Raw genomic sequence first — 12,100 nt, 5'->3', positions numbered from 1 at the left:
TCCGCCTTTAAAATAGATACGAATCATGCCACGTACTTCCGCCGTTCGCTCGTAAGTTCATCGAGGGAGAGCCGCGTGTGTTCCGTAGCACCTTTTCCGTCTGTCCCACGTCACGGTCCCGACTGGCTGCGAAGATCTCGGATGGTTCGAGGATCATCGACGTTCCTCACCGCTCCTCCCTCGCACTCCCTGATCCAGAAACGCGTATCTTTGCGCCCCCATCCAGCGCTTACGTTCCGACAGAATCGGTTCGTTTGACGAGCCACCTGTGGCGCGAAGGGCTACTGCCGGCCCTTCCAGGACGGCCGCGATCTTTGTCCCCTTTTCGACACGTTTCGATTCATATATATATCGTACCCCGTGTCCTTTACGGCCTCTCGAGCACCGGCTCTATTTACGAGCTCGTCGTGAAGACGTAACTCCTAAGTTCGCGAATATCATTCCCGACGTCGCGGGAACGATATGATCAAACATCGGAGATCTAACGGGAGAGGACAGCGAGAGTGGATATACGTGAATTACATTGTGGATTCAAGCGAGACGCGCATGTGAACTTCACGATTTAACTATTTCAAGCAAGACATGCGCTTTTATTTAAAAGTGAGTAAAAGCGACGTCTCGAGATTCGAGATAAAGCAGGGTGTGAGGAAAGTTTATGTACAAACATCTTCGCACAAATTGCTCATGTCCAGAACATTGTTTTTTCATTATTTATACAAATATATTAAAAATGATGACGTGAGATAGAAGATTCTGCCTGACATGTATGACGCGGTGTGTACACGCTAAATACTCAAGACTTTGCTTATCGGTTTGGGAAGGTATTCCCATCGGATAGAAACTCGGAAGAAAGTAGTTCGAACTTTCGGTTTACGAGGCTCCCGGCCCACTCCGAATTCTCGGGGAGGCGTACGCGACCTGGCGCGAGCCCCATCGAGGTGAGGAAGGTCATGCCGGGGGATGGATGTGGTTTAGAGGGTCGTGGGAAGGGAAACCGGGTCATCCTTCGATTGCTCTTGCGGCGCTCTATGCGTGTCACTGGACCTCCGTAAGGCGGAGGGGACGATTAATTTCGCGCAAACGCTCCTAGATCTCCAAAGGAGTTCCCGAGCGATAGTTAGCGAGACGCCGAGTAATTTATCGCGAACCAATGCGGGTTCTTCATTCCGGAGGGCTCATGTCATTAAATAAAAACAAGAAAAAGGGGGTACTCAAATAGGAAACAAAAAATATGATGACAGAAACTTTTCACTTGTTTTATAAAGAAATTTCCGCTTGTGTGTGTGAGAGAGAGAGAGAAAATGAATGATAAAGTACTCGAGAATGCTGTCCTTGTGTAAACTTGTCGAGAGATACGTTCTTTTGTAATTTTCACTCCTGACTTAATGGACAATGATAATTAACCCTTCAAGAGGCAACGAAGATCATTTGTGTTCTAAGAAGTGCTCGTTTCGCGGAGCATTTTGTCTTAGAAAAATTAATAAAAATAAAATACTCAGCAATCTATTTTTCATAAAAAAAACTGTGTAGTTCAACTTCAATTAGAAGAGTGAAAGAAGTTTCAGTCATTTTTGGGGATTTTCTCGAGCGTTTTCCAAGGGGAGAAAAATCGAGGAAGACACTAATGACGCTGGTTGCCACTTGGAAGGTAGCGGAACCATGTTGTCACTCGCGGAGGGTTAATTAGCTACTCCTGGGAAAATTATTTTCCGGCAGGACATACCATTTTCCTCCAGGAGCTAACCGAGCGATATTCCTTTCTGTGTTGCAGCAATGCGCGCCGCACGACAAGGAAAGCGACTATTGGGGTGGCGGCCGGGGCGCGAAACAAGGTTACGAGGTGAGACAACCCACTTCGAAATATTTAAGTGGCCTAATTCATATAAATGGTCGCCGTGCTAATTCTACTTGGTGAAGCGCAGCACTTTCTGTTGCAGGCTAAGATGAACGCAGATCACGGCCAGCTGCAAAAAGGTGAGCCCAGTTATATGCGTATGTATGTATGTGTATATATATATATATATATATACACACACACGCGTCCGCGCGCATTTCAATACAGGCTCATTTATTCCTCGTCGTCTGTTTATTCATTTCGGCGCGAGAGATCACGAGAACCTGTTTACTCGGAACAATCGCGACGATTGTCGCGGTCAGCTAAATAATGAGGTGCCTCTGACCGCGACCTCGTCGCCGGAGAGACGTCTCAGCGTGACGTCGCGGCCTCGCCGCCGTCAGATGTAAACACTTCCTAAGACCTATCCTATCCCTACACGCGCCGCGTCCGGGAACCGGTTGTGACTGCACGCGTGACGTAAGATCGGCGCGATTAGGAGCGAGAGAAAAAGTTCGAGAAAAAGAGAGAGGGGACAGTGCACCGGGCAGCAAAAAATCACGCGCCGTGAACGTGAATTTATCGCCGCGCCGTACGGGATGTAGGCTGCAGTCATGGACATCTTCTTTCGCGCATCTTATTTTTCCCTGGCGTTCCCTCGCGTCGGCATCCTGGCCTCTCCCAGACCCCGTTGCGCGCGAGCTTCGTGAAAAAAGTATGAAACGGTTACGCGAAGGGATTATGCGCGAGACACACCGCACGTCGTTCGCAGCACGCGATTTTTACGGTTCACGGAAATGTCGGAGCTTCTTGCTGGATTTTGTCCAAACGCACAGAAAAGTGTGTGTAAGTGTGTACACGGGACATTAATTTCTCCTAATGACTCCTTTCAGTTTTTCCTTAAACTTTAATTCCATAGCGTGAGATTCTCAGCATGACGTGGATCGATTTTAATTACGGGACAGTTTGCGCCATTCTCGGCTGATAAGCTCGAATTTCCGGCCTGACTGTGTTTCAGTTTTAAAACGAACTTCCACAGACAGACAGACAGACAGACAGATAAATGGACAGGCACCTGTGTTCTTATAGCATATGTAGGTAGATCGTCTTATATTAAGAGCACGCTCGCGAGCAAATGAATTTAAATAAGAAATTTGAGTCACTTCACGTGTATTCGCGAATAAATATAGTTTCTCATAAATTTTTCGAGTATTTCTAATTTCAATCGTTCGCAAAAATATAAGATCGAGCTAGACCGCACACAGAAAAATACATACTTCACTCAAGTAAATATTACTTGTTTCAAGTATCTTATACGTCCGCACATCCATCATAAGTCCATCGTGAGCATTAGCTTTGTTCAAGATACATCTTGAATTCTAGTAAGTTTAGCATTTCACAATCAAGAATATTAAATTAAAAGAAATGTTGAGTTTGCTTGCTACACGAAATTGAGCCAACTTCCTCTTTAAAGTTTTTCCTCATAAAGTTTTGAAACGTTATAAAGAGAATAAATTCTTTTCTTGAGCGTATGATAACGAGCTTATCTCAAATTTGTGATAAGTATATTTTGAGACTATTATCAAGAAAATATTCCTTGGTAAGGGCAAACAACAAAAGGGAGGAGAACTGAGCAGTCAGTTTTCTCAGCAATCGATTGTTTTTCTGTGTGTGAGCTTGAGAAAAAAGCCTTTCTTATCCGGCAATTTCGGCAATAATCCCGGGCCCGAGTTAATCAAGACTTGCCGCGATTTCTTTCTCGCCTCCCCCTCCGCTTGCCCTCCTCGTCTGGAAGGGATTAAGCAATCGGTGCTTCCGTACGTAAAAGGAGAGGCACGTTTCAATACGCGTTTTTCACTGCCAATGGCACGCGCGCTGGCCGACCTAGGTTGACCATTTACGAGATAAGACCGCCACCCTTCCATTCTCGATCAGGATCGACGGACACTCTCGTCAGTGATTCATGCCGTGGAGAAACGCAAACCTGTCAAGTGGGGTAAAAAAAAAGTTGCACGACCACCTGCGATATTTTCCTCGATATTGCCCCGTAATTTAACGCGTTCGCCTCCGCCGGAGATATTATTCGAACAATATCTGTCGCGTCATCGTACGCGTTATTGCAATTATCCGATCGCACGAGCGCATTCGTTTTCATTAGATGAAGTCTGTCCTTAACGTCCGCGTCTCCCCTCCCGCGTGGACAGAATAACGTGTTGTTAACGTTTTTATCTTAATTATGAAAAATTTGCAAAAAAACGAGAGAAAACGACAACGATTATATACATGTATACGCATCCGACGAGCGCGCTTCTATCGCCAACACTATTCTGGGCAATTTTACCCCGTCGCCGTGCACTCCCGCCACGCGCTCTCGAACAGCAGCAGAACGAAGAAGCGGGAGAGAAAGAGGCAGAAACGCGTCTTCGATGTTATTTTCTATTCTAATGTACCGTGTCTTGCCGCGGGCACGAGTCCGCATCGATCCGCGCAAGCCGCGACCTGGCGCGCAACGGTCGTTATTACACATCGCGTGTCTCAAAACTAAATTTCTCTTTCATCGGCGGAACATTCTTCGCGCTCGGCGCCCATCAGGCCCGACGCGAACGGGCCCTGAAATTAGCCGCCGGCCTGGCAATTGCGCAAACACTCACGACTATCCGTTAATGCACGGATCGCATGACGCCAAAATTTCGGGACTCGTCAAGAGCGAGAGGTGAGGGGGGAAGAGAGGAGAAGGCGACGGAGAGCGGTGACGGAGGGGAAGATGTGTGGGACGACGACGACGATGACGATGCGGGGCCTCAAGGCCTCCTTGCGTCCAGTCTCATTATCGTATTCGCTCGTGGAGTAATGCGAATCACTCATTTGGAAATTCTTCCTCGGCCTGCTCCGGAGCGAAGAAAGAGAGAAAAAGAAAGAGAGAGAGAGAGAGAGAGAGAGAGAGAGAGAGGGAGAGGGAGGGAGGGAGGAAGGGAGAGATAGAGAGAGATCTATCTCGATACGCCATAACTTGGAAGTAACACGGATGGGACGTGTCGCAATGCGCGCGTGTATGATTTATCCGTCCGGCGAAGATGTATCTCGATGAGAGCGGAGTCGTAGACTGCGCCGCGGGACGCATCTCTAGGCTAACGCGTCGCCTATACCGCGACCTTGTCGGGAAACTCGTTAGTATCGGTATGACTGACTGATATTTTTTTTTTTTCATTTCTCTCGCTCTCTCTCTTTCTCTCTCTCAAACACACTATTAATCTTCAAGAGCGGATAACGCGCGCGCGCGCGCGAGTTTTGCGGATTCGTCCCTGTGTTAGACATTAAATACCGTCACGAGGAGAAAAAGGTTGTCTCGTCGACTCGATCGTCGATCTCTTTATTCGCAGTGTTATATCCCGTCGAATAATTTAACAAAATGTTCCGTGTGATAAATATCGGGAATGCTCGTTACTTCGGTTAACGATTTTCCGAACATGTTGGGCCGGCTTCTTCCGGCCGAATGGGAAATCGCGGGATCTCGCGTTACTCTGTAATATATAATTGAAATGCCGCGGCGCGCGCGAGAGACGGAGGGAGAACGAAAGAGCAGAATGGAACAGGACGAGCATTATTTTTTTAATAACGAGCGTTCCACCTGTTTTCCTCGAACTCTTATTCCTACCTCTCTCTCTCTCTCTCTCTCTCTCTCTCTCTCTCTCTCTCTCTCTCTCTCTCTCTCTCCGTGCGGGCGAATATACGAGGAAACGGATCGCATTCGTATCGAAGGGGCAGAATCGCCTCGTAAACAGGTCGATAAAAATCCGACTGTTCCACGTAAACAGACATGCACGGAAATCGGACGACGTGTTCCGTCAAATCCCGACTATGCATGCGATGCACACTATGCGTGTGTGTGTATGTATGTGTAGGCGCGTGTATACATGTGAGTGTAACGCATCATTCCTCAAGCTTCTTCAAAGCGACACTGCGCTCTGCCCCGAAACAATGATGACATTTCGAGTCGCGCATCTATTGCGGTTGCCGAGACGCAGAAAAGCCGGTTATTCAGGTGAATTCCGATCCGCGACAAGCGTGTTTTCGACACCCCGTCTCGCCAACACGAGACAATTTGACGCGCACTCGTCGGTGTAATAGAAAACACCTTGAAAAGTCGAATTAGGAAAAGAGACTTAATGAGACGGAAAACGAAGGGCCAGATCATTGTCCCCTTTTTAGCTTGGGCTGTGATAGCCGTCATCCGGCGAAAAAGTAATTTCGGTACGTCCCCATGCATTTCGCATGGCGATATATTATTTCGGCATTATATCGGAAATAGTGATATTTTATGGATGAGTCGGAGATATTTAATCGGAATCATTTATTCCCAGCCGAATCGAAGAACACGTTGCGCGCGAACGTGTGTTGCTGTGTGTGCCTGTATGTGTGTGTGTGTGTGTGTGTGTATGTGCGATGTGGAGCACGCTGGAACGTGGACTGGAACTCGGTTACAACGTGCTCCCGACACGGGTTACAACATGTTGAAGAGTTCGGGGTCAATTAAAAGTTGGGTTCTTCCGTGTTCGTGCACGAGGAGCCGCGGGGTAGGAAAGGGTGCGTGGAAGGGACGAAGGGAGAGGAAGATTCACGCGTGCAAGGAAATCTAGTATTTCTCGAGCGAAGGATCGTCTTATTTAGCGGCCGTATTTCATGTTTTTATTAGAAGCAAAAATTTATTGCAAATTAAAACGGGCGTTGCCTTTTCGGCAACTACACGCAAAGAAATGGCTGAATAATATAGGAAAACGCCCGATGATATCACCTTCGGCATTTTTGTTTGGATTTTATCAAATACCAAGGTGTATAGGGACTTAATAATTATTTAGCAAATGTTACTTATTATTTGTTTATTCATTTCTTTTTGAATTCCCTTTAATTTTGAATACGCTTTAATATATTGACAATATCCGCGCAAGAGTCTCAACTACTGAATGTTTTCTTCTATCAGCTAAATCTCCGTGGCTGTTTCGAGCTTAGTTAAAAGGGGCTAATCGTTTTGCTGTCATTGCTAAGAGTTGGCTGTTACAAGTAAGGCAAAAGGTATCAACACGTACTTAATTTTGGATACTCTTATTATTTTGTACGGGAAAGAATAATTTGATTTTGTGTAACTGAATAAGAGTCAGACGCGGACGGCAAATAATATCTCTGTTACTGTGACCGAAAACACTTGTCTGAACTCAGCTCCGTTAAAACTCGGTTGGGGTAACTGAAAGCAATTGACTGAGTAGAAAGCTCCTGCAGGAATCTTTCTGTTCATACAACTGACTTTTTCATTTGGTTCCCAGATAGCAGAATGTTCAGTTACACTAACGGAATTGTTTCTCCCATGTGGTCTTTAAATACGAATATTTTAATTTTCAAAATGAGGAATATATGCATATTCAACAATATGTGCATGTACATTTTAAGTTGAAAGCTTAAATATTCGTATTTAAAGGCCGAAACGATAAGAACGTCCAGAATTAGGCACGTGTTCAGGAATTTGCTGTATTTTTACTTTAGAGTATATTCACTGTGGGATACACAGATTTGTTAGTCTGACTTAAAAGTCCACATTTGCTCGAACAGTTAAGGAAAGTGGCAGATATTTTTAAATATATCTAATACGCGCGAATCTCGACTCTAAGGAATCAACTTTACTCGTGCCAGCACATCGATCGACCAATTGTACTTCATTAATGAGAGAAGATGCAGCGAAAAGTGAACACGCGCAAATTAATCCTCGCGAGACTCCAAGACCGGTCTCCTTCGGCGAGAAGGTCGAGGACGCGCCGTCATCCGGCGACTTTGCAGGATTTCGGCAAGGATCAGCGACATCTCGTTATTTATTGGCCATTCAGCTTCAACGGTAGCTCGAAAACCCGATGACTCGATGTCTCGGTTTAAAATCAACCGCGGACACGACCGCGTTGTCCACTCCTCGACAGATTCCGCAACGTCTCGCGCGCGCGCGCTTGTGTTTTTTGGAAAAGCAACGCGACAACGACGTCATCTGGAACGCACGTCGTCGCGGCGGTCGTCTGGCGATCGTCTGGTATCCGCGATCGGTGCTTCAGGTGTTTTTACAGCTCCTCCACTCTCGCTTTTCTTCCCCGCCCTTATCCAGCCGTCGCGTTGGTTTGACGGCTTTCCCGGAGATTTTGCCATGAGTAAAGTCTCCCCTCATGTTCGCGCTTTACGACGTCGTTTCGCGATTTTATGTCGCGGCGTTGCGGCGTTCCATCGATCGGAAACGAGTCGATTTACGTTCGTGCCGCCCTTCCGCCTTTTTCCATCCTCTTTGCTTCCTTCCCTCTTTCATTTCTCTTTTCTCTCTCTCCTTTTTTCTTTGCGAGCCCGACCTCTCCTCTTGTCTCTTCTCTCCTCTCCCAACGCGAAAGAGACGTCGCTAGTCGCTGCACTACGCTGGTTCGCGTCGCGATCGCAATGTTATCGCGCGCGATTACGCAATCGCGCGCTCGTGTCAACGCTCATATTGGCTCGTTTAAGTACGCGCAAAACGGACAGACGGCTAATGACGCTCATTTTCTGTTAATAACGGGCACCCGAGCGATAGGCGGCGCGCGGCAATAAATGAACTTTACGACGGCGAAAAAAGGGCGCTGTAAATTTTAAATAAACGCGCGAATTGGCGGATGGTGGGGAGGGGACTTCCGCGCGAAAGCGTTGAAATAACGATGCGAGTGCGCGAACGTCGCGCGATTATACCAAATGGATTTTACGTCGCGGCCAAAAATTAATCTCGTCACTCATCGCGGCCACCCCTCCTCCCCTGTCCCGCTTCCTCTCGTCCTCCCGTATTATTTCCGCGAATCACTATCAACGTCACGCACGTTTCTCGCACTTTCAACCCTTCGCGAAATTGTCCTGCGCGCGCCCTCGTAGCGCGTTGCGCAGTGATCGATAGCGTCACGTTCCGTCGATAATTCCGCCGGTGATTTATCTCTTGTTGTCCGTCCGTTTAGCGTGAGTCAACGGGAATCATCGTGTCCATCGCGGAGAACACGAAATGAAAGGGCAACGGGAAACGATTCGTTCGTACGATCTCCCGCGCGACATGTGTGTAATACGCGTTTTAATCTCCGCTCGAAGTAACAACCGCGCCGCGTTATAGGAGAATACGTCTCGCGGGAACGATCAGCGATTTGTTTATGGGACGTAAATTAAGAGAACCAGCTGCAGAAGAGTGTTGTTTTTTCTGCACTACGCGTGCGCGCAAAATACTGAGTATCGCTTCCGCGAAGCTTATGAATTTCACATCTCGTTTCAATTTTGTCGGATAAACGCGAGCGCAACCGAGACTTCCGATTGCTTCCGCGCTGCCTATTGCATTGTGGGAGAAAAACCTGCATGGGTAAACACATGTAAATGAATAATTAAATATATATATATATATATATATATATGATATGAATGTGTATAATTGTAAGTGTATGTTTAAATATATATTTATATGGAGAGAAGAAAGAGTTTGATTGTATTAACATGAAGTTTACGATTGTAACGAACGAACCAACGTCGTTTTAGATGAAGGAAACGGAATTACTGTAATCTTTTATGACCCCAATTTTGTTCTAAGAGCCAGAAATTTTGTGTCCTTTGGTTCGCTCACACTGAGAAAAAATATTTGAAAATTCATTTGTAGGATATAAAGTTTATTTCTGTAAGATAAACTCTTATCGATAAATATTCAACTATCCTTTTGTGATCAAAACCAAACTTCACGTTAACGTAACTAAACTTTATATATTTCTATATATATAATTTCTGCACAATTGGTCGTAGATGACATTACCATTTATCTACTTGCCATAATCAGCTGATATTATTACGCGTTGCTGACCGATCGCTTCGAGAAACGGTGCCGTCCCTCTTCTTTCCTGCCGCAGACGGGAAAGATCGGCTGGAAAACAAGCAATTAGAAATCGAACTTTAGAATTGTCGTGTCTGGACGACGCATATAATAGAACGGGTTTTGAGAATTGCGTCTGATGATAGCTCGCTCGCGCGTACACTCCGGCCGTTTTTTCCAACCGGTTTCGAAGCGCTCGAGCGTGCGCGCGCGCAGACGCGTACAGACAGACGCGGGCGCGATGGAGTTATTCGAAAATATCCCGAGAAATATATCGTGTTCAGACGCGCCGATTCGATCGATCGCGGTCCGCCGCGGTGAGGATTCTAAAAATTGCCCGCGGGACCGGTTCGACGTGTACGAATATCGCGTCACAATAACAATTTAATGTTCGCCCGAGACTTATGGTTACGAAGCGCCGCGCGGTGACCTCGGCCGGCTCGCCGCGGCTGCATCCGATTTCTATTTTGGCCGTCACTCTGTCTCCGAGACTTTTAAGTCAAAGTAATGGTTCCGTCTACGCGCGCCCGCAATGACGACGACGGCGATGATGATAACGACGACTCATCGACGAAAATGTACATCGATTTGTTCGCATCGCGCCGCGTTCCGTTGATGTATCGCCGCGCCGGCCGAGTCCCGCGTGGCGTTACCGCGCGTCGACGCGCGTGTCAAATGAAAATAACGGAACGCTATTTATCATATTTTAATATTGCGCCGCCGATTATTTCACCGTCGACTGTCCGCTCGATTCTTGTCCGTTGCGGATGCGTGGGCCCATCAATTAAATCGTACGTCGGGCTGAGCCTTCGAGCAACGCGCTAGACGCGGCGGGAGGATCTCTCGATCATTTCGTCCACTACCACCGTCGTGATATCGAGATAACAAGAATAAACTGCCTTCATAAACCTCAAAACACATGAAAAATATGAAATAGTCTTGACTTGATATTCTTGGCCTCCTACAATCCTATTCCAATATTCAAAGATATTGGAAGTCGGCGCGAAAACCTGACTGACTGAATCAACAGTCGTATCTTTTTTATTATTTATTTACTTATGGTTATGCAGTTAATCATTTATATAATTGATCTTTTTCGCGCTAACTTCTAATGTCGTTAGAATATTAGGATAAGTTTGTACACGGGGAGAATTTTATAGCAAAAATGTTGCCATAGAATTTTGTAACCGAGGAATAAATACTACATTCTGCAGTAATTGACTATCATTCCATTTCATGTATGTTACGTATATTTTAGGAACTGAAATGTGTATTTTTAAAAAATTGACTATTCTAGCAAAATTTATTATGTTCCTTAGCAAGATATAGGCCTTACCTGACATTCTATTAGAAATATGGTAAAATTGAAAAGAATTCATACGAAGAAAGAAAAAAAAACTACAATACTCTCTTCGTGTAAACATATTATAATATTGAGTTAATATTATTATTTTCTACTTTCCAGGGCTCTTGAAAGTTTTGAAGACGATTTTTGTTAAAAACGTTGCCTATATTTCATGTTTTTACATTATTTACTAAAAGTCTATTTTTAAAGTCGGCTAAAAAAGGTTCTTTTTTTATAATAAACAAGTTAGTTTTGTATCTCTGAATGTTCTCGGCTCTTTAAGAAAATAACGAAATTACCCAATTTGTCTCCAACCAACAACTTTCGAATTACGAGGGAACATGCAAACAAATAAGCAAACAAACAAACAAACAAATAAACATACACACAGAACAAACCGACAGTCTGCCTTTTTTTAGATCGATTAAGAAGGATAATTGATTTGCAATTCTCGGTATTAAGTGTCCCGGTGATTGAGCTTTCGAATTTTATGACTTAATTGAAGTTCATCCGCGCTCACGAAGAGCTGACCGGGTGAAATTCAGCGCGCATCGCCAGCACCACCGCGCTCGCCCTTTCGCGCGATCGCAAATTCGATCTTTTTTTCTTGGTTATTTTCCTCTCGGCGGTGCGGAACGGAAGTGGAACGCCCGAGGCGTCCGAGTGGACTTAGCGAGAGGGTAGCCGAGTAGCGAATGGAACACGTACATACGTCGGGAATATATACGTGTGCATCTCTCCGTTGGCCACGAAAGGGTTCGGAGGCGTGTGCGCCTCAGGTATACGTATACGCGATGCGACGTATACGCGTCAGGTCGTACACACGCGTAAATCAAACGTGTCATTATCGTTCCGCTCCGCGTGCCATCGATGATATCTATCGTAATGCAGTTGAGGCCTACAAAGAAGCAGATGCGAACGGTTCTGCGCAAACAAAACATTCAATAATCCCGGATACAGTTAATCAGCCCGCGAAATGACCGTGTTTACGCGAGGGCAAAACGCGATCCCGTCGTTCGTAGACACGTTCGTCGCG

General features: G+C 45.8%; 1 protein-coding gene across 2 annotated transcripts in view; it reads left to right on the top strand.

The window, feature by feature from the left end:
• Positions 1–12,100, top strand: part of LOC116852146 (zinc finger protein rotund-like) — a 148,544-nt gene that overhangs the window by 41,748 nt on the left and 94,696 nt on the right. Inside the window, exons 3-4 of one of the 2 annotated variants that reach the window (XM_032832243.1) lie at positions 1,772–1,840; positions 1,923–1,974. In XM_032832243.1, the coding sequence (XP_032688134.1) occupies positions 1,772–1,840; positions 1,923–1,974 (121 nt within the window). The remainder of the gene's footprint in view (positions 1–1,771; positions 1,841–1,922; positions 1,975–12,100) is intronic. The other variant, XM_032832318.1, reaches the window with a different exon arrangement.

The sequence above is a fragment of the Odontomachus brunneus genome, unplaced genomic scaffold (assembly GCF_010583005.1).
Source record: "Odontomachus brunneus isolate Ranch 3 - 2012 unplaced genomic scaffold, Obru_v1 Obru_scaffold_001, whole genome shotgun sequence".
NCBI classification, from domain to species: domain Eukaryota; kingdom Metazoa; phylum Arthropoda; class Insecta; order Hymenoptera; family Formicidae; genus Odontomachus; species Odontomachus brunneus.
The sequence above is the reverse complement of the archived record's forward strand: the minus strand, read 5'-3'. Positions and strand labels throughout refer to the sequence as shown.